General features: G+C 35.1%; 1 protein-coding gene across 2 annotated transcripts; it reads right to left on the bottom strand.

Annotated features, from left to right (window-relative positions):
- Positions 1–5,720: 5,720 nt before the first annotated feature.
- On the bottom strand, positions 5,721–23,445 carry LOC132270675 (uncharacterized). Of its 2 annotated transcripts, none has more exons than XM_059771864.1 (15): positions 23,114–23,445; positions 22,848–22,982; positions 21,906–21,992; positions 20,227–20,298; positions 19,407–19,615; positions 16,956–17,088; positions 15,357–15,803; positions 15,119–15,253; positions 13,689–13,826; positions 11,908–12,063; positions 11,390–11,620; positions 10,710–10,876; positions 9,548–9,662; positions 9,235–9,315; positions 5,721–6,267 (listed from the first exon to the last, which is right to left on the bottom strand). In XM_059771864.1, the coding sequence occupies exons 1-15, from the start codon at positions 23,240–23,242 to the stop codon at positions 6,055–6,057; spliced, it is 2,448 nt and encodes an 815-aa protein (XP_059627847.1). In that variant the 5' UTR covers positions 23,243–23,445; the 3' UTR covers positions 5,721–6,054. The 2 variants fall into 2 exon arrangements, with proteins under 2 accessions (XP_059627847.1, XP_059627848.1); XM_059771865.1 differs by having other exon boundaries at positions 15,357–15,749; positions 23,114–23,444.
- Positions 23,446–23,611: the final 166 nt, after the last annotated feature.

Genomic DNA, 23,611 nt, shown 5'->3' with positions numbered 1-23,611 from the left:
GGGGTGGAGCTTGATTGTTCTGTGTTTCCGCAAGAAGTGGTCTTGTTTGGTTTGTCAAACCATTATACGGTAAAATTGAGAAGAACCTATTAATTGTATGTAAGGAAGAAACAATGCCCATATTGAAGGAAGTTCCAAGAAGGAAAACGCATACGAGGGAACTTATAAAAAGAGGGAAAACCCATTTCTTTTCCATGTTCAGCGACTTCATTGCTAAACTTTATGATGGGTTCCACCAAATAATTATCACATGCCAAAAAATTTCTCAATCCCCAAACAGCAGTGACATTTGCTGTTGAGCTTATGAATGGTGGTCGGTAAATGCACAATTACAGATCAAGATCTTCAAATGAATTCCGGAATTTAAACTCTGATATATTGGGTAATTGGTGGTGATGGTGGGTTGGTGTGGGCTGGGAAAAAGCAACAAAGCAGCTTTGGTTTTCAATGGGAGGTGATGATGGGTTGATTTGGGAAAAAAAAAAAAACTTGTTTTTTCAATTATGCAATGGCGACCAGCGAGAGCTTCACAACGGCGACCAGAGAATGAATATTACGACAACGAAGCAACAAGAGGGCAGCAACGATGAGCATCTATTAGTGGCGTGACTGAATCGGCGAGCAAAGAGGACTGAATCAGCAACTACTCCGGCAAAAACGATATGACGATGACTGTAAGGATGTCACGATTCCGGCGAAGGTACGGTGGTGGTGACGTTGATGATGGCCAGAGAAGATTAACTCTATATATATATATATATATATATATATATATATATATATAGTATATACACATACAGATATGCATATCCATCTCTGACACACATCAACAAAGCTCCAAACATGGCTCACAGACGATATCCCACCTTCCTCTCAACTATTCTCCTTTCTCTCATCCTCTGCGACCTCTCCTATAGCCAATTCATCACCAGCCGTCCATCCTCAGATCTCATCTATGATGGTGTCCAAGATGGTTTGCGCCGCAATTTCTCCGGCTCAATCGGTTCCTTGCGGACGAGTCTTGCGATTAGACGTACGGCTTCCTGCCCTGCACCACCACCGTACTCGGCAATCTCTTCCTCATAATCGTCTACGGTTACCTGATGTTCCTTGCTGCTACGTACCTCTCCAGTGGAAGCGAGCTATTGTTGGAGCTCCTTGGACCTGGTCTCAATTTTGATTGGATTTTGCTTCTGTTTGGTGGCGGCGAACAGTGATGGGTGGGGGTAATGGAGGTTGGGTTAGGCGGTGATGGGTGGTGGTAATGGAGGTTGGCGAATGTTTGGTTTTAGTTTTCATTATATTCAATATTAGGTTATCCCTATTTTATACAATTTGAGGTTTTATTTTACCTTTCTGTCAAACAAACATAATTTTACACAAATTTAGACAAAAGAGTCATTTTACATGGCCAGTATTTATAATCATTAATTTATTCAACTGAAGTGAGGGTATTATCATCATTTTACACCACACAATGACCTATTTGCACAAAATTGATAATATAGGGGAATTTTTTACTACACAAAGACTGATATGCACTATATCCATAATAGAGGGGGGTTTTCTGCACTTTATCCTATTAACAAATTTATCCCTATTTGTAACCACAATTCCAACAACAAATTATTAAAGGATAAAAAATTATCAATAGCCACAGACCATTCACTTAGGGTCCGTTTATTAACGTTTTTACTTTCTTACTTTCACTTTCTTGAAAAGTAAAATCATGATTTTGATTTCTTTGAGATAAAACAGAAAGTAAAATTATGTTTAATAAACTGCGAGTTACTTTTGAAATTTGAAAGCAAAACACAAAAAGTGTGTTCAATAAACTGCTGTCTACTTTTGAAATTTGAAAGCAAAACACATAAATTGTGTTTAGTAAAAAATAATAAATTTCTGTTTTTGCTTTTGGTTCTTGAATTGCTTTTGGTTCTGATTTTGTTAAGATGTAAAATCAACCTGTATAAAGAGAGAAATGGTTTGAAGTAGGCAATACACTCTAATCCATAATGTAATATTGATTGAACTTTTTTTTTATTGGAGAGTTGTCTAATATATGATCCATCTCACTTTTACATGCAGGAAATTACTGGAGTTTTCATGAAAAATTGCATGTTACACTATGCAGCCTACAAGAATATATACCCATTGTGGGCTTTGGCAGAATACCGAAAGCGGGTTCCATTGCAATCAAAGAGTTGTAGCTACATAACTAATGCCTAATTAGATTGAATTCATGTAATAAAGAAATATCATGTATAATTAATTGTTGTAGTAGTAGTAGTAGTGTGAATTATTAATGTATCCCATCTCTGTTGTTTCTTCCTCAGGGACAGGGTCAATACCAGTTTGTTCATGTAAATCTATTATATGTGGGAAAACGCTCAAATGCCTTAGTAATGAGGCATTTCCCCTGTAATAAAGTTGAAATAAGCCTGGGCAGATTATATTAGTATAGTAACAAGTGAAACACAACTCTAATTTTTCGGCCCAGCATACACATAATTTCAAAAGCATGCAGATTATAACATGAATTCAAATGGCATTTAGATACAAAATTATTCCAAATAAAAGTTACAATATTGCAATATCCAAATAGAAAATTAATCCAAAGTGACAATATTACAATATCCAAATAGAAAATTAATTATAATAAAAGTGACAATATTATAATGAGCAAATAGTAGTGATTCATCTATCACGATAGTTGTTCCACAACTCATTTGCAACTGCATTACGGGTTTCACTCATCTTTTGAATTAGCTCCTGTGTAACATTTACTCTCTGAGAAGTACCACCTAGCTCTACTTCTTCTTCTTCTTCTTCTTCTTGAAGATTGACATTCTCATCCCCATATTCATCAAAAAGACGATCTAAACGGGCAAAATCTCTATATTATAGTAACTAAACAACAATAATCTTATGAGGATGCTCATAATTAAAATAATGATAATTAAGTTCATATATTATTAGTTGATATTGAAGGAAAAAAAAAAAAAAAACCCCTCAATCACAGTCCACTTAAATGTATGCAACCATCAGTTTTTCTTCAACAATTCTGTGAACTGGCTGATGTTGTCTACAATTGTCCCTCTCAAGTTATGTTGTCTACAACCACTCTTGCGTATCCATTTAAGTGCCATACAAACACCAGTGATGAAGGGTTTTCAGTTACCACTTCTTATTACCTTACCATGGAGTTGAAACAAAGGAAAATGACTATGAGATCCTGTAAGGGTGAATGTAGCAAGTCTGTGGTGAACTCAGTTTATTGTAAAAAATTATGGATCAACGTGGTAGTCAAAGGAAAATGACTATGAGATCCTGTAAGGGTTTTCAGTTACCTCTGCCTTTTTCTTATCTTCTTATATGATGTTCATTTTTTTCCTTTGGGCCAATACACAATACCAGACCCCAATGGAGTGGGATAGAGATTGGGGTTCAATTTAGAAAGCCATTACCCAGTGGTGGTTCCACCTATGCAGGGTGTACGAAGGGAATTAACTAGATAGAGAGTTACCTCTGACATTCCTTGAATTAATTCTCAGTCCAGTTGAAATGGTTCTCAGGCAGTGGTCAGTTTCATATTCTATTTTGGTCAAATTCAAGTTCTGAACTTAACAGAAGAATATTCCATCAACAAACTAAGCAGAGCTTTGCATTGTAATATTGCAAGAGGAACTACAGAACTTATAAAAAGTAAAGAACCTTCCCTTCCACATAAATATGGTGGCAGTTTTAGGCCCAACCTTCCTTTTAGTTTTCACTTTATCCAGATTTTACAGAAGTTGGAGAATCTATGAAAATGTTAATTCTAGATAGCAGGTAAAGTGCAATTTTGCTCAAACTTCTTTATTTTTTTATTGATTTTCTGTTTTCACTTCAATTCAAGCTTCTTGAAAATATCACGCATTGTTTTTTTTTCATATCTTTCTTTTATGCCAGAGAACCACATCACAAGATGAGGAGTTGGAGTTGCTTTTTGTTGGGCTTTCTCTTTGTACAGAAATCCAGATTATCCAGGCTGTGGTCAGTTTCAAGCAAAATATCTTTTGATCATTTGTCTCTGTGTCTGTCTTCTTTTATTCTTTTCAATGTGTTCATAGATTGTACAGGCAGTGGTCAGTTTCAATCGAACTTATCTTTGGATCATTTTTTTGGGTGTGTGTATATGTCTTCTTTGATTCTTTTCATAGTATGATCTATGTAAGTGCTTGGTTTATTTCTATTATAGTTATTTTTGGTTTGAAGCATCAGTAGCTTCTATGTTTAAAGACAATAATTTTTTATATCAAGTCGTAAATTTGTAATACATATTGGTTAGTTTAATGTGTTGACAACAAGAATTCTTACACATTTTTCTTTCGCTATGAAAATGTAAGTGCATTCTTAGGGCTATGAAAATGCTTAGGAAGATGATTGTGCTATTCACTGTCTCATGAATACAATTCTCGAGTCTGATTTTAGCAATGTATTGATCTCTTACAAAAAAATAAAAAATAAAAATAAAAAATCTGTAATTTTTCTTTGCCACTCATAACAGAATGAACTGACATACAAAAATCATCTATTTCTAGGATCATTCCTAGGTTCCTAGTGAATCAATTTATGGTGTCCCAGGCACCATATTTCCACTACATTAAAGGCAAAAATTGAGCTGCATATCTCTCTTGTGAAAAAATAAAATTGCTATATATACACATACAGATATACACATACAAATTCAGGAAGAGAAATTGCAGATACAGATATACACGTACAGATTCGGGAAGAGAAATTGCAAATACAGATATACACGTACACGTACAGATTCGGGAAGAGAAATTGCAGATACAGATATACACATACAGATTCGGGAAGAGAAATTGCAGATTCTAGGGCAAAATCTTCATATACGAGGAGAGGGAGCATATGCGAAGAAAGAAAATCTGAGAAGAGGAAGAATCAGAGAAGAGAGGGCAAACTTACTGGCGAGAAGTGTTGGTCGGCCGTTGAGTCTTCGTTGCTGATCGATGCTCGCAGATCAGGGATGACGGGTAGAACTTTCTTAAAGCAGAGATATGAGGCGAGAGGCTAGGGCATGTTACGGATGATGATATAAACGAGACAGGTTTTAGGTTTTAGAAAGTTAGCGCTATAGTATTTAGCGCTACAGTGTTGAAATCACTTCCTCCGCACAGTATAGGAAGTAGAGAAAGTAAAATTTTCTTACTTTCTCTTCTCTTCACAAATTTAGGAATTACTTCCTCAAAATAAAAAAGTGAAAGTAATTTAATAAACATGATTTTACTTTTGCTTTTTCAAAATTGACAGTAGAAAGTAGGAAATAATTTCTGTTACTAAACAGGCCCTTAAAGAACTAAGTTTTAAAGGCTATGGCCATTCATAACTGGATTTGTTATGCAAGTGGCTTTGCAAGCTTGAGTAATATCCCCTTCCTGTTCATGCAAAATTGCCATAGTCTACAACAAATATTTGGCACTCATTCCCTTGAGTTGTAAAATATTTCATGTTTTATGGTTTGGCAGATTCCAAATGTTATCATCAATAAATTAATAGGGAGACCGTCTGACTTCTGCTTCACACAGCAATTACAGCTTTCATAAAGCATGTCAAGTTCAACCAACCATAGCAGATTTCAAGAGATGTCAGTAGACACTTTCAGAAATACTAATCTTGTAAAAATATGCTATATTCCTTTTGCATTACTCCAATGAAGAACCAAAAATTAAAATAATAATAATAAATAAATAAATCAATATACAAATCTGCAATCATCTGAAATGTTAACTACTTTTTATGACTTTAAGCATCAGTGAGAGGAACAACTTCACCAGCAATGTTTAAAAGCCATGGGCTCATTACTAGCCATCTCTCTACAAGGCAAATATGCCAAACAGACGGCAACAGTTGGGATGAATGCATCTTGTGACTCAGGAAAAGTAGTTCTTTCTCCCTCCCATAGGGATAGGGAGATCGAACAATGTGATTTATGCATTAGGGCTCTTAATGCATTGTTAACTTGAACGGTAAGCATAGAATGACACTTTACTGAAGAAGTTTGTGAGCTTCTGTCTTCAGGTATTGCAGATATGGGAATATTATGTCGGAGTGAGATCCATAGTACCGGAAAAAAATCGAACCCACACGATTTATGTTCTCCATGGCCGCACTGTCACCCATACATAACTGAATGGATGAAAGTTTTACCAATTCATTTCCAATAACAATGTGATTAGGATCATGGAGCTTTTCAAGGATCTGCCAAATCAATAGAACAATAAATTCCCAATCAGATCTCACTACTAGTGAAAGGAAAAACTAGATAGAACAACCAAAGGTACCATAATGATTTTAAACTTCTTAAATCAATCAAAGCAGGAAATATCCCAGACAAAACCATGGCAAGAAATTTGATTATAGTCCATTTTCAACATAAGATACTCCACAGACCATGAGGGAACCAAAAAATACACCCAAACCTGGCAGCTATGCTACATTTAAAGAGTGGGGCAGCTCAGAGTAGTTAATTTACACTATCCCAGTTGACTCGTAAATAATTGCCTAATGTATTATAAGAAAATACTGAAAAAATAAAATTGACCGGTAAATGCAAATTAAGAATTTATTTATATATTTTTAACTAAACCTGAAGATTTTTGTTTATAACCTGCTTCGTGAGCAGTCATCAAGTAAAAGAATTATCAAACTTAATCCACAAATAGCCTGCCATCATTCAGTAACTCATAGAGCATCTCATGACACTCTTTTTGTTTACACACACACACACATATATGTTGACCAAAATAAGCACTTCATCATACAGATTAACAAAGGAGATGGCAACTGCATCCAAGAGGATAATGCTACGAAAGAGGAAGGGACTAGATTTTTCTAATTACTATAGATAGGAAATAAATATAACTTTATTTTCTAAAACTAAATTTTAGCTTTAACCCTCTTAGCCTTTACTTTTGAAGTCCAATATTATGAAACAAAAATTTAAGTTCATTCTTATGGTATACTGAGACATAACATTATTACATGTGTGATATCAATTATTGGAATTCAAGAGAGAAAAATGATAACTTATACAAACGTGTCCTGATATTTAATAAAGATACATGATTTTTTTTTTCCAGACATTTTTTTTCTTAGTTGGTACTCACACACACCCCTCCAAGGAATTATTTGCACCCAAGAGGAGTCGAACCTTAGACCTGTTGCTTCTTGAGGCAGCAAGGCCAAATAACTTGCCCACTTGAGCCAACACCATTTTTTTTTTTCAGACATTTTTGTTAGATGGTGTTTGCAAGGAAAAATATTTTAAATTATATACTAATATTTTTCGTTGGCACTTGTTAAATGAAAAATTATAGAGCTACTCCTCGTAAAAGTTATTAAAGTACTTCTCAATTTTGTTCTTAATAATTGTGTTTTATTAAAATATGCAGGATTTGTTTTAGTTAAAATGGAACTTCTTTTTATTACTAATCTCTCATCAAGGCAATAATTATATATATCTTTGCCAAAGTGGAATCAAAGTACTCAAAAAATTCCCTTTCGAAAATTGCAATGTTAAAAAAATTGAAACAATTAAGAAAAATTAATTTTTTAGCTATAATTTTTCTTTACCAATTCTCTTTCCAAATTTTAGTTACACAATTTTAGTTTGGCACCCCCAATTCAAAATTCCTGGCTCCGTGATTCCCCACACACACATAGATAGACGAAAAGTATCACGACTCTATGGCTCCTTGAATTGAGGAAAAATCCCTTGGTGAAAAGTACTGATAAATGTTAGGAGAGAGAGAGAGAAATGGCAGGGCTTTATTTCTTCTAGTCATGTGATAAGTACCACCATCTCCTATTGTCACCTCCCGTTCTCACTCTCGTCTTCAGCTTTATCAGTACTTCACCATTAAGACAATCACCAACCCTAAAGTTAAAGACGGTGAGCTTTTTCGACCGAGGATGCAATATCTTAAACAGCATTAAATTGACTCAATAATTTTGTACAAGATCAACTGAGATGTCAGTAGCAATAAGATTGGTGATTGTTCTAAACAGCAACGGCATAGGATAGTTCACTAGAGCTTCCTTATAGCAGTTCTTTTGAATTTGACTTCTCCGATAGTAAGATTAAATTACCTTGTATCTATGTGTGTATATGTATTTTCATAAGTGGATTAGAAAGGTGATCCAGTCATAAATAGAAGATAAAAATAATACCCGCAGCTAATATTCCTTTTATGCCGAGTTGAATCCACGGTTCTATTATTCGTGTTGCTGCATTTTAAGAGGGTCATTCAACAGAGCTTATCCAGGGGAAAACCCAGAAGATTCTGATGAATTTCAATAAGTTATTGAGGGGTTTTAGTGATGTTTGTTAGCAAAAGGTTCCAACAGATTTATCACGACAATGAAGCAATATTAATGGCGGAGATGAAGGAAGATGTTACAAGCATTCGCAATGAGATTCTGAACTGCAATGATCCCCAAAAAAGCTACAATCAAGAAAGCTTCTTACCAAATAAGAGCATTATCAGAAGGTGTCTGTTGTTTATAAATGCAATATAGCCCCATTAAGTAAACACGTACATCAGAATATATCCAACCATATAGCAATATTGAAATCATCATCCTTTCCTTAATCCCGTATGAAAGGGGTCGGCCACATTAATTCTCTCTCCAATCTTTTCTAGCAATATTGAAATACGTTTAAGATATTGTTAAAATAAACTTTATGATAATAAATTTCTGGGAGGAATTCTATTCCATATGCTTTCCTTGAAAGGGTTCCTCTTGTTCGTGGTGGTGATTTAGAAAACGTATTCTATGCTGTAGGAAAAAAATGGAAGGAGCACCAGGAATCTACATTGTGTTTTGTTTGGTTATTTATTTATTCTTCAGAAATGTAACTCATCTTTATGATCATTCCAGATGGGGCATCTTTACTTGATCAACACACTGTGGGGTGCAACAAGGGGGTATGGTGACATTCAAGGTTCAAGTATATGTAGTTCTAAGATCAACTCTTTATGGATCTTTATTGAGGAGTGCTAAACTTCTATAGTGATGAGGAGGAGCAGTAATGGAATGCCATGACCTTGTGTATTGGTTTATGGGATTAAGTGATATGCATTAGAGACAAACAAGTGGTGCATGCAAAACACAATTTTCTGGAAGGATGGCATGATGACTCTTATGCTTAAATGAAAGATTTACCTCAATTGATGCTTTACAATGGTCCATTGCAGGTTGTAGTTCTCCAACTAGACAAAATGCCTGCGCAATATTGTCCTCCACCTGGAAAATAACAGTATGTATGGTCAAACAAATTGTTTTCATTTGGTAATTATAATTACAGTTGAAATTATCAAATTATGCTTCAGCCGGTGAAGTGCAGCCCAAGATAGCTCATGCAATGTATCCACTGTCTTACTGGTAACTATACATGAACACGAGGGATTTTTATCCCATTATAGAAAGATAAATCAAGTTGCTGCTCAAATAGCATTGAGGGGTGTCTAGAACTCACCTGTGCAACTTTCTTGTTGTATGCATGCAATGTTGATCTCAACATATCAAGAGATCTCAAAGCATCTAAAAGTTTATTAGCTGGGACTTCATTGGAAATTATTGCATCATGCAATCTGTCCAACAAAACATTTCAATATGAGAAATTATCCAGATAGAGAATCATAAATAAAATATACATGAATAAATATATGTGTGCATGTATATAAGTATGTTTCCATTAGTGTAGGTAATACATATGTACTAATGTATGTATATATAGCGTGTGAATGTGTATGCACAAATCAATCGGCTCAAGCTTAGAAGTTTCCAAATCAGTAAGATAAATATACAGCACATATTAATTTCATTCTGTCTATTGTAACAACAAATCTTGTTCGGCGGTCTTCTTAATTAGATCATGGTCCACCGTATACGGTCTGAAAGTCTGCATTCAGAAAAGCTTCAATGAGACCGTAGCTCTTTTAGAACCACAGGAATGAGATCTATATTTCTTGGAAACCTCCAAGTTTAACTTCAATGGCTTGCTCTGTAGGAAATCAAGGTTAAATTTGAAACTCGAAGTATTTTGGAGAACACATGTGTGTGGGGGGGGGGGGGGGGGGGGGGGGGGGGGGGGGGTGGGCACCCCCCCCATTAAGGTTGATATGTTAGTTCTACTAGAGGACCTTAGAGAAGCTTACTCAATGAGGTTTTTTCGTTGCTTGGTTCAGGGAGGCTATGATGAGTAGTTAAGTGGGTGACTCTAGGATCCTATACCTCCTGGTGTTATGGTCACTTGGACAATAGAATTCTCGACTCTTCTTCCACTTTTCAAATGAAGATTAGTTGGGTTCCAATTTACAAGATCAGCTATAAGGGGGCAGAATTTTAGCAAAGACGGGCAACCACTTTGACATTGTTTACATGTCACCCAACCCTCCTTGCACTTGTTGGAAATGGTGTTTTGGGGTTTGTACATGAAATATAGTAGGGACGTGTGTCATAGTTCTTTATTGCATCCACGTGTGGTGGAAATTCTTATTGTCCTTGTGTGCTGTTTCCTATATGCAGTAATGTATCTCTCATTGTTTGATATTTGAATTCCTTTCTCCTTATTAATATATTTTGATTTCTTGTCAAAAATTTAAGAACAAAAAAGTTTCAATAAAATTTAACTATACCTTCTGATATAAATCTCAGCTTCATTGACTCTTGCACTTGAAGCTTCCAGATCACGATACGAACCACAATTCAAACAATATCCAGGCTCAATCTGATGGGTGTGATTGATTTCTTCAAACACATGGTGAGCCACTTTATAAATCTCATCATTTTTGAGATTGTCAACCTTCATAATGTCAGAAGATTCAGAGACAGGAAATAGGATAAATGATTTTAACCCACTGCACATCAGGTTAGGCCATAACTATTGCTACAAGTAGCATTTCAATTTTCAATAGTGTCATGAGTACAAAACATACCACTAATGAGTTTTACGTTTGAGTGCCAAAAGTTAGCATACCACTAATGAGTTCCACGTTTGAGCGCCAAAAGTTAACCAAGTCGGGTGAGTGTAACCTATAATTGTTAGCATTTTCAAACTCACTTTTCCTGTGTACAAAAGCTAAATAACTAGGATGAATAAGCCCGTCCACTTATGTGGACTTCTGTATCAGAAATCTTGTAATAGAGATACCTATTGAGGATGTATCAACCTCAATCCCTCACATGTGACTTCCATTTGAAAATTTTAAATGCTACCAAGACCCATACCTAAGGTCTATCTGATGGCTATCCTCTCAGAAAATCAGTCTGTCATATAAAAGAGATTCACATACTAGAATTGGAGAATATATAATACCTGAATGCAAGGGTCCGTACTGCAAACACCAACGAAGTGGTGGATTTTCTGGTTTTCGTACTTGACCCTGCAGCTATCTAAGACTACGCCAAAACAATTTAGCTTCACACACCGAAAAGCATTTAAAACAAGGTCAGATAGATTCAATTCTGAACAGCCACTGCACTGACATCTGAATGAGTATTGATCCTCCAGAAATTGTTGGCGGTCTTGACAGTCCCAATGCCCAACCTGGAAAATCAAAGTTTACATTAATTAATTGCATAAGGTGATTGCGGAGTTCTTCCAGATTTGATGTTTCCCATTGTACAGATAAACACCAAAATCACAATGGCAGTTCCAGGCAGAACAGAAGCATACAGAAAAGTAGACACTAACTTAGTTTATGCCATTCACTTCTATCTGAAGATAGTTTCATTTAAAGCCTTAGCAATATGTTAAAAGTGATAGCAATATCATGCAAAATACCCTATAAAAGGAACAGGGAAATGAAAGCTATTAATTAAGAGTAAGAGTACCTGTGGACCATAAGACAGCTCCAGTGGGTACCCAGCTGCCACAAATTCTGTTGATTGTATATGGAGAGTACGTGAGAGGAAATATGCATGGATGTTTGGTTGACAGGAATGGTTAAACAAACAGCCGGCTGAATAGATAGCTAGACCTACTCTGACCTACAAAATAATATCAATTTAAACGGCATCACAGTTAGAAGAAAGACTTTCTGTTTCAACTGAAGTTGAAAAGAGTGAAATAACAAAAACTACCATTTGATTATGAATATTACTGCTCTTTGCAAAGCACCATGTTTACTTACTGGGGAAAAGAAAAGGGAACTTGCTGAGTAGCATAATTTGCAGGTTGTACTCATCATTGGACCTAGGACTTGGCTCCTAGCAATCGGATGCCTCTACAATGTCCTCCCTTATTTTCCCTCTCAGAAAGTTATGATTCCAAACTAGAGCCATAACACCTTCATCAACCTAACGTTTTGTCTAGTGAATCTCCTTTAACTTGAGTTTGCTTTAAAAAGGTCAAAGCTCATGAGTTGACTTATTGTGAAGGAGGCACTAAGTCTCATTTTTCCAAGCAAATGCTTATTTTGCATGTCAGTTGATAAAATATGAAGTACATCTTCCTTCATTATCCATTCTCATAATAATAATGGTCAATTATCAGGATAAGTGAGCCTGACCTTGTAATGTATACTCCCTATTGTTTCTAGCATGCAAAACTGTGCCCCATATGGTGATGCTATGGATTACAATCAGTAGGGTGAGCAACAAAATTATTGATACTTTCTCTCTTAAAAAGATGAGTGGTGGACTTAATGCCACAAATTCAATCTTTGCCACCACAAAAGTAAGTCTAGCATTTTCAACATGATGAAAAGGGTTATGCAAAAGTAGCCACATTGGTAACCACAAGGGAAGAACAATTGAGCTACAAAGTTTATTAGCCTCGGGAGAAAATATAGTGAGCACAGATTTAGTTTGCACAACCTAAGGGAAGTAAGCCTTCATTTGGGGCAATACAAAAATTGCCCCCTTTGAGTAGACCAGGCTCATGGCAAGCTGGTTTTGCATCAACTTTAAGCTATTGGAGGAATTCTGCTAAGGGCCTATTGAGGCTTCTCAGTAAATTAGATAAAACTCTGATCTTAAACCAATTACGAGCATCTCTCTCTCATGATCCCAGACTTGTAACAATCCAACTGTCATGGAAAAAAATTGAAGCTATTACTTCGGATTCATATATAAGAAGTCCATTGCAGTGTAACTGAGTTCATTCTTGGTTTTGGTATCTACCATGGTTTTATTCAAAATACTTCATTTATTTATTAGGGTGATTGCAAGTTTTTTACCGTGAAGAGATCCCCATCTTTCCTTGTATACCTTTTTATCATAATAAATTTCATATCAAACTAATATGTGATTCCCCATGCTTTGCATGCAAGCCTACAATAAACATAAGCAACATAAACATGAAAAATATGTACAGAACAAGGAAAAATAAAGCAGTAATGCACAAAGCTAGTATTGTTTTAATACGTTAATTACCGCAGCAAAGAAGAAACTTGCATGCCAAAGAAGAATTTTAACTGTTTTTAATTTCCATATACTCCTTTCCTGGTTCTCAATATTGACAATTATGTTATAGAAGTGGAGAACAGCTTGAATTACACATTTTAAAAGATTAAATATTAGATACATGAAATCGCTAATGCAATATTACTGTAATGATAGTTCATGAGAAAATGTTATAAATAGCAAAAATGAAAAACAACACTTGTACATACCTGTTCCACGTTGCTTGTTAAAGCATCCCCCGCAGGAGAAAATTTTCCGGACTGAGTCAGTGGCCCATATACATCTAGATATTTCATACGAACAATAGCCATAGAGTTCACCTTAATTTGAGAAAGAAGGATAACAAACTGCATCCATGAAAGATAAAAGAAGGTAACTATGAATCACAATATAATGTGTGGAATATATGCAGCATTGAAGCTCCCCTCTCTGTTCAAATTTTTTATTGAGGTTAATATCATCCTCTCCGGAAGATTTCCAACATTCTAGTAGAGAAATAGTTAATATGAAAAGACTGTCAACAGATATAAACAGGATTTTATTTTTTTATCATGCATAAGAAATTTGTCAAGAAAGCTAACAGTAGGGAATTTTACCAACAAGAAACAGGAGAAAACAAGAACCCATTACAGCATAAGAGCCCCTAAAACCAACATGTTTTCATTTGCTTGTTCCTTTTTGGATATTAAAAGGTGTGCAGATGCAGTATCCTTGAACTTCAGTCCAATATAAGAAAATTGTGTCTTTTTTTATTTTTTTTTATATATATATACACACAATTCTGGTTGAGTACTTGAGAAACTCTTTTTTTATTTTTCCTCACCATATGGTGGCATGGCCCCCAAGTTGTGCCAATTCTAGAGTCGTGATAGGCATTACTCAAACCTGATAAAGTAAAGCAAGCTAGTAAGAACAAAAAGAGTGGGGAGAGAGGCACCTAATGCCTGAAAGGGAAGCCAAAACACATACAAAAAATGAAACACTTAACTAAAGAGTAGAAGTGACTAGCGAAGGACGCTAGAATAGAGTTTGGCATGGACTGGATTTGAGTGGGGTACAAAATTCCCAAATGGATTCCAAGTTGTTTCTTACCAAGTCAAGGACAAAAAATATTAAAAACACGAACGTTTCAGGTTAACCTGATAGCTCATTCATATTTGGATGAATGTGATTGTTTATAATCAATCAAAATAATATTAAACTTATAAGAAAGTAATAATTCAGGTCCAAATGGATTCCAAGTTGTTTATTACCAGGTTGAAAAACATAAACCTAAAGTTTAAAAACATAAATCATTTTCAGGTTAACCTAACAGCCTATTCTATTTAGATAAATGCGATTATTTTAAAATCATATCAAAATAAATAGAATGATATTAACATTACAGTGAAGTAACAATCAACTGATCAAGGTATCTTGTACACATCACAATTCTTTCGGAAAAAATCGAAGTTGCAAATATAAGGGTTTTCAGACACGCAAAATTATTGAACCAATATTTTGATATTTTTCCTTCTAAGAGAATTCACTTAAAGCAGTACAACAACATACATCCTGAAGCTGTATTTATAATAGAACATTCTAATGGACATAGAGGTGACCCATAAAGAGAGGAGAAATGGAGGGAAAGGGATGTCACCTGTGAAACAGTAACCCCACTAATTGGAAATTCAGTGTCGTAACAATGCTGAAGACAGTACAACAAAATGATGGAATATATATGTAACTCCAATTTGATTTCTGGAGGAAGGTTTACATAATTGTGAGAAAGCTCCTACAAGAAATGAAGGCCACCAGCTGCCAAGTTAGATCCTAACATAAAACAATACAAACAACCAAATCGAAGATCACTAGACAAAAGTAATCATAACAAATACCAAAGTTCCTATGAGTTTGGAAGCATCTTTAACATGTCTCTGTTTCTCTATGGACTTCACTAGAACTCGACCAGCCAAAATTATGTCAGATGGCAATATTGCAGGCCAATGTACACCTTGGCACTCATGTCTATGTTCAGCAAAGCATTCATCAACCGGATCACATACATTGGCTGAAGTAATATCTGAAATATATTTTTCAAGATCACCCGAGAAAGTCTCGTGAATGCCATAATTCTTTGAATTATTCCCCAACTTTTTTCCTCCTGCTTGTATTTGACATTGCCGGGAACAATATAATGGTGTTGAACATGATGAACAAGGAACTGTATCCGCTGGTAGTTCATTCAAGCAGAAGTGACAATGAGTTTCCCGACACTGCTTCAATATGATCTGCAGATCAGTGAGGCAAGAAAGAATTATATCCGTCCAGAACTGAGTAATTAGCTGCATCAAATTAGCAACCATATGAGTATATGACTACTCTGACAATGAATGCAAGAATAATATTTATCCTCAAACCCATGTCAAGAGGAAAAAATAAATAAACATCTATTCCATTGAGCAAAACTACCACACACACACACTAGCGGCTTTTAGTTTATCATTTTATTATGCTTGTAAGATATGTTATCTATCTCTTCTGGAATTGATTGCATTTCTACCTCTTCACTAACATTATAACGTGCCTATATGTTTCCTTTTCCTCATCTGTGAAGCACTACTTTCAAGTTTCAAACATCGTTGAGATATGCAAGAATCTGGGTTTCCCCAGTAGTTGTGAACGGCAGTCAGATTCCCACCCCCTCCCTAACCACCAGATTCTTATTAATTTGGAAAAGTTAAACAACCAACTATTCTAAAAGCTTAACCTAGTAAATAACAGCATTTAACTATATTGTCAAGACACCACCTCAAGTTAAGGCTAAAAGCCACCGTATGAGTGGACCATGCAAGTGGATATCTTATAGTATCAATTATGCATCGGAATTGAATACTGGACCAATGTCACCAACCTGCACTAATACCACGTCATCAACTACTCATAAGGTGCTTAATATCGTCAACAAAACCAGCCAATTTAATAGTTGCGTTGTTCAAGAATCAGAATACGTTTCCGTAATTTTAAATCTTCTTTTTTCTTCTTTTGGTCATAATTTTAAATCCCAATCCATTGCAATATGTGATATTAAGAAATGAGGCCAATCCTCTTATTTCCTTGCTCATTTTACTTGGAGTAGGAAAACAAGAGAGCCTGTTCAAGCTCATGTTCTTGCATTGCCTTGGTGTCTCAAATAGTCATGGAATATATGCTAATACTAGGAACTGGTGATGGTTTTATGAAGACATTTTCAACAGCAACATTTTATTGAATGATATAAGAAAAAAGAATTTCCAAAAAAAAATGATATAAGAAAAACGCAAAGCAGAAAAATCATCATGATACCACCACTATAGTTGTTGGAGAATATATTCAAGAGAAGTACATTTGTTAATAATTATATTAATAAAAAACAATGACTAGGATCCAAGAGGCAAACTAATACCTAGAAAATCTAGAGCAACTGATATAATCAATAAGAAAGATTTTACACATACCGCAGCATAAGGTTCTTCAACATGAATTAAAGAAGCTCGAGGAATGTCAGTCAAACAGGCCATACCCCTCCCTTTATTTGGCGTAGAGACACACTGCAATTTTATTTGGTGTTCCTCATCTGTCACAGAAGACCTACATTATAAGAAATCAAGAAAAAATATATATAACCATCACACAAATAACTAATAAAATAAATGCTGGCAAAATGAAGAACTTATACTAAACAGAAGGTATTAAGGTAACATACCCTGAAAACATAACACTCAGATAAATATAATAGTTTATCCTTCTTTAATGAGCATGCTGTTGCTAAGAGGTATGGAAAAAGATAAGTCAAGGTAATGCAGATAGTTATAAGGTGACCTCACCTCACATTGACAACTGCCATCCTCCTTAAATAAATAAAAGATTATACCTAATCACACGTCATAGAACTATCGATACTTTTTTTTTGGAAGTTAGAACTATCGATACTTGGGATACAAATAAAACGTATGCACTACTCTAGAAGTAGAAGAAGATATGAGAAGTGGGAGAGATTGCCTTAATCCTGCTGTGTCATCGGCATTTTATAGAGGTAAGCAGAGCAAAGTTACAAGGTTACTACTATTTTAGTAGAACAGCAGAAGAAAGAATGAAAGTACTAGTATTATTATGTACAACAGTAAAATTGCATCATGTCCTCTAAATTAAGAACTATTGTGTACTCTTAAAACCCTATTAAAACTCTCCCTCGACTACAAGGATTGAGATCTATTGTGCCCAAGATCAAAAATGTTATAATGGTAATTTATTGACTCGTAATAAAATATGCTGACTCGTGTTATAATATCAGCCAAAAGGTGCTCTATTATTATGTTGGAAACATATGTAAATTTTGTATTCAATTCTCCTTGACAGGTCAACCACATGTTTGGTTTAATGATATAGAGATATGGGTTTGTGAGCTAGACTTGTAGCAGCCTTGTTATCACATCAGAGAACCAAAGAGATTTGAACCTTAAGACACCCACACTGCCGGTAATATTTCTTGAGATACAAGAGTACAGACTCTATGAGATGGTTGTGAGCTAGACTTGTAGCACAGAAGCAGCCTTGTTATCACAATAGAGGAAGGAAGAATTTTAAAACTTCAAACACCCATTCTGCAGGTAATAATATCCCAATGCATGTTCAGACCCCACGAGTCAGATCTAAACCCAGACTCATGGACCTGCCCCTCACTACTTGTATTTTCTAAGGATCACAATATGAACAGCAGCTGCCAACAAATATCAGTATACACCCAAATCCACATGCAAAAAGGCCACAAATTTAAAGTGACCTCGGTTTGGAAACAAAATAATTTCTAGAAAGGACTTTATAAACATAATTTGATGTAAAACAGTTTCCTAATAGGTAGGTTGAGAAACACGCATGAACCACTCAGAACCTCGACAACAAATGCTATGCTGGAAATGTGATAAAAACCATTCAGTTTACCAACCAGCCTCTGATATTAAATCATTTTGAGGTTGTCATTCAGCATTTAACTCGTGAATCATGATAATGAGTTTTGACCTACTTACTCTGTCCTTCAAGAGGTCCAGAACATATATCTGTCAAGATATAAAGATCCGTTTCCTCAATCTGGAAACTCAATTGCAATGACATACATACTTAAGTGACCAATGTACTTTTAAGTTTGAACTTGGTGCTCAAACAAAACAAAACTTCACCATTCATCAGTCACTTCTAAAAGAGCTTTCTATTTCTATCAGAATTCCAAGAGTGCTCACTTCAAGAATGGCCCACTTTTATCTCCACATGGTTTACCATTCAACCCCTGATTCTCCGGCAGCAATTTCCTTTCATGAACTGCTAAACGCCAACCATTTCTCAGTTAAAAAAAAAATGAGTTCGAGGAAGCTCAGAGTTCTTGCAAAACATTTTCACCAAATTGAACAAAAATGAAAAGCACCTACCACCTATTCCAAAGAACAAAAAATAACTAAAATATAATTGAACCATAATCATTTCCAAATTAGTGGGGGTGAAGCAATGTGAACCATAATCATTTCCAAATGCTGTACAACTTTATATCTATTGATTTTATCCAGATATATAATTTTCGAATGTTCCTTGTTATTTAATATTGTTCTTGATCTGGCTGTATTGAGTTGAGTTCAAACTATATCAAATACAGCTTCAGTATCAAGTTCATGATCAAAGATAGAGCTTGTCGACTTTATCAACTAATTGTGCCATCTAGCATAGTAAAATGACTTTGGAACACCTAATGGCTAAAGATGAACATCATCAAAAGGGTAGACTACAAATGTAAATAAGGAATAACTTGAAGCAATGACAGATTAACAAATCACTAGGTATGACTCTTTTCAAAGACAGACTAACAAATGAGAAAAACAAAAATGAGATATGGATATAGTTAACAGATATGAATATCATACTGAGGAAAACTGAAAACCAAGTTGTTCTCATTAGATTTATCCAATGAATTGCTTGTCCCCTTATTTTGGTCTGAGATTAACTTCAGCTCACTCTCTATCTGTCTCTTTCCACCCAAAGACAGTTCCAGGTTCATGGCAACATTTAAATCACGGCTTGCATCTTCATAATTTTCCAAAGAAGCATTTGCCTTACCTCTCCTATACCATGCCTGCAGTGAAGATAATTTATTGCTGAAAAATGCCAACCACAATGTGATGACTGGCAGAAACTTAAATTCAAGAAGAGAACAACATCACAGAAGCACTTCCATTTTCAAATATTTTTGGCCAAACTTGCTACACTTTTTCCTTATTGACATTTTGCAAGCATAACATAATATCAGCCAAGTGATAACAATTCGAGTTGAGCCTATCAAGTGATGATTTACAACTGAAAAAGTTGTTACAGTAACACCTCAGTGGCAATTTTATCACAAAATTGTTGCAATGTGACAGGCATTCAAGGTGGACTAGCACAAAAAGGTTGTTTCGAGGTGAAATTAACTTCAGTTGTACATATATTTTCAGAACATACTAGATAGCTTTCATTGGGGTTCGCTTGGACCTTGCCTATTCCGTGTCAAAGAAAAGACAAAAGATAAACTAGCAAAGAAGTTTTAAAAAATATATAATTTTCTTCTCTCTGTTTTTCGTTGTTTCTTCTTATTTATTTATTTTATATTTTTTCCAATAAAGTTCCAGAAATTTGCTTGCATTAAACTGATGGAAAAAGAAGGATATAGCATCATAGAGTGACAAATAAAAGTGGAAGCATTTTCACCTTTGCATAACTTGGAGAAATTACAAGAGCCCGGTCGCAATCTCGTAGACACTCCACTAGAAGACCCATTTTCTAAAGAACCAAAAAAATAATAATAATAATAAATAAATACACAATGTTTGGTAACTAAATCAATCTATATCAAAATTTGATACTGATAATACGAAAACTCATTTTAGTTGTATTTTTTGCGATACGAAACAAACAATCTATTGAGATTAGAACAAGGGAAGTACAAAGTATGGAAGGATGACAAATCCATCACATAGTGAAACTGCAAAATAAGAAGAGAAAAAACTAATGAAAAGGCCTTTTTTATTTACATCATCCTTGGAGACATCGAGGATTTGAGAGTGTGGGTTTTCTTGTCACATAAAATTCTTGCAATTCGATGATCATTCAATATCAATTTTTCATGTGGAATAAGTTTATGTATGCCATGAGAAAATTAAACAAACAGCCCTCAAACTTGGCCTGTTGGACCCGCTCAAGCTAATACTCTAGCCTTAAAGAGCTTAGCACATCTGCAACTCCAAAGTTTAGCAATTAACTAAACAGTACTCCAAAACAAGATGAAAGTGGGCTCAGTGAGCACATAACCATGTTGTATTACAAATTTGTTGCAGCTGTATGCTTAAGGGCTACTAAAGTGCATAGATGACAGTAATGAAAAGATGGTTTTCAAACGTCAAGCACCCTAAAATACAGAATATACTTGCTTTTAAGTTATCTGAGTGCACTTGGGCTTTTAATGTATAAGCAGCCTAAGAAGCAGGAATAAGGACATGGAACATAAACACGCACAATACGGACACATCAACATGATAAATCTTTAAAAGTAGCATACAGACAAGACGAGGACATGGCAAATAGTAATTATACTTTTTGATAAATATGAAAAGTATAATACTAACAATATCCAATTTTATAAAGACTTAATTACTTCGAGTTTCATAAAATCTTAAGTATTCTCAGGAAGAAAAAAAAAAAGGCGTTCCCAATTTCAAAAGGCCACCAAGTTGGATAAAGTAGCAAAGAAAGGTCAGAGAAGGATTAGTGGATTGTTTAACTTAGCTAACAAATATAAAAGGCCGCCAACTTGGCACTGTTTGTGTGTGTGTGAATGGAGACAGAAAGTGTGTTGCAGAAAGGATGAGGATGGGGGGTGGGGGGTGGGGCGCTTTTTGAAAGGCAGTCAACTGGTTCGCTCTCAGAATAAGATATTTATATAGGAGTTTCCTGGATTATGTGTGACATATAACAATAGTAGAATTTTTTGGTAACACAGTAAAGTAATAAACCCGTGCTCATACACCTTTTTTTGCATTTTTCAATTATGAAAGCTTATATCTATACATTCAGATGGTTTGTTTATGTGCAACTTGACCAATAATTACACAGATAATGAATGGCATAGTTCAAGTTGATATATTTAGAAAAGAAACATTGATATATAGTGATACAATACATGAAATCAAAATGGCATTAGCTAAAAGAGATTCATGTATCCCTATGTGGATGGATATAAGGTTTGATTGAATGTCAGTCAGTGCAAACTCGATATCTCAACCAACCAAAATAATCTCATGCAAGACATAAAATCAAATAAATCTCATAACTATTCAATATTAATATTTAAACATATATGAAGTACGCATGAATACTAGAGTAGGACAAACATGCGATACAGATGCACGATTCACATATAGCGTTGCCACCAGATTTTTGTCCATGTCATCAGCATCTGTTGGAGCAACCCGAAGTGCCTGTTCATAGTTTGCAAGGGGGTAAACAACAGTAAGGGTGTAATTAAAATTCCTGTTATGCACCATTACAAAATAATAATGAAATAAAAGAAAAACAACTCTTGTTATTGAGCACCGTATTAACTACTAGTTAGAAGGGTAGAAGGAAGGACAAAAGCACAGTTATGGTAGCTCAAGGTTCAACTATACGGTCTATACCAGCAGGGACCAAACAATAGAAACAACAATGGTGGCGAGCAAAACTAATTCACCAGTCTATTGCAAACAAAAGAGAGAACAGAATTGATTTCATACACCACTACATACGCAGAAATGCTCAAAAAAAAATAAAAAATACTCTAGCTTGTGGATTTCAAGCTTCTTCTTTAATGATAATACTTATTAAAAATCCATTTCCCATATAATGTTCATACATATTTCTTAGAACTACAAATAGAATGTAAATTTGAAATGCAACCCAAATTTAATTCACAAATTCATTACTTTTAAAGAAATTTTGCCAAGTGGAATTATATCATTTAAAGCCTTGAGATGATGATGCATATGTGTGTATAGACTTTTTGTTTTTATAACCAAAATACAATGCCCAAATGCATGTAGGAAGAAATATTAGTCGATTACTAAATTAAACCCTCTATATTTTAGAATAAAACGACGAAAACAATATAGTAAATTTGTATCTTTACACTGTCCAGTATAATGTAATTGGAATTTGATTCTATGGAAAATAAAATCATTTTGGTGTTACCATTCAAATCTTAAATATACATTTAAGTACCCAAAATTGTCTATTCTGAATATCTGTTGTTGGTCAAAGAAGTATTTATATACACACACATAATCTGAATATGTGACCTGGGAATACAAATTGAGAGCCTTGGAGTAATCTCCTTTGGAGACGCATTCGTTGCCCTTGCGCTTCGATTCAAGAGCAGCGTCCTTGTCCTTACCACATAGACCAGTCTCTGGGTCTGTTAAATCCCTAACAATCTGTTAATAAGAAGAAGAAAAAAAGACTCTAATGAAAAGGGGTACTTACGGAAACTAGGAAGAAACAAGAACAATGAAGCATTCGTGTATGTAAATGTGTGTGTGTGTGTGTGTGTGTGTAAATGAATTACTTGGTTAAAATGGGGTAGGTGAAGAAAGAAGTCGAGAAGTGAGGAAGATGTTAATGGAAGATCATCGGGTGTGCTTTCTGTAATCAGGCGCTTGAGGTTGATGGGAAGTAGTGATTTGAGGTTGTCCATGTGATGTGCCTGCAAAATTATACAGTCTTTGAAATTGGGAATCCACCATTAACGTTACGGACTGTGTCCGTGTGTGCTCAACTAAAGAGGAGGCAAGGGAAAGCCGTTGACTGATGTTTGGACTCGAGAGTTGGAAGGACAGGAGAGAAAAGAGACTAGAATAATTTGAAAATGCTTTTACGGCTTGTTTGGATTGACTGGAAAACCAATCCTCTCAAAGCTTCGTTTTATTTTTTATTTTTAATATAAGGGGGAAGGATTTAGGACGAATGGACTTTAAGGCTATGTTTGGTAGGGTGAATTTGAAAGAGAAGGATAGCATTAGTTATGAATGAAAAGGAAGGATAATAATCATGTTTGAGGGAAGAA

The sequence above is a fragment of the Cornus florida genome, unplaced genomic scaffold (genome assembly GCF_030987335.1).
Source record: "Cornus florida cultivar Cherokee Brave unplaced genomic scaffold, ASM3098733v1 CherokeeBrave_3.0.0_Hap2_Chr08, whole genome shotgun sequence".
Taxonomy (NCBI): domain Eukaryota; kingdom Viridiplantae; phylum Streptophyta; class Magnoliopsida; order Cornales; family Cornaceae; genus Cornus; species Cornus florida.
Note: the sequence above shows the minus strand (reverse complement) of the source record. Positions and strands in the feature narration are given on the sequence as shown.

Excerpts from the sequence above, each read along its gene's own strand:
- LOC132270675 (XM_059771864.1), bottom strand. The coding sequence starts at position 23,242 with ATGGACAACCTCAAATCACTACTTCCCATCAACCTCAAGCGCCTGATT. Across the intron at positions 21,993-22,847 it reads CTCTCAATTTGTATTCCCAG|GCACTTCGGGTTGCTCCAAC; the intron begins GTCACATATTCA and ends AACTATGAACAG. Across the intron at positions 9,316-9,547 it reads ACAACAAGAAAGTTGCACAG|GTGGAGGACAATATTGCGCA; the intron begins GTGAGTTCTAGA and ends GTTATTTTCCAG.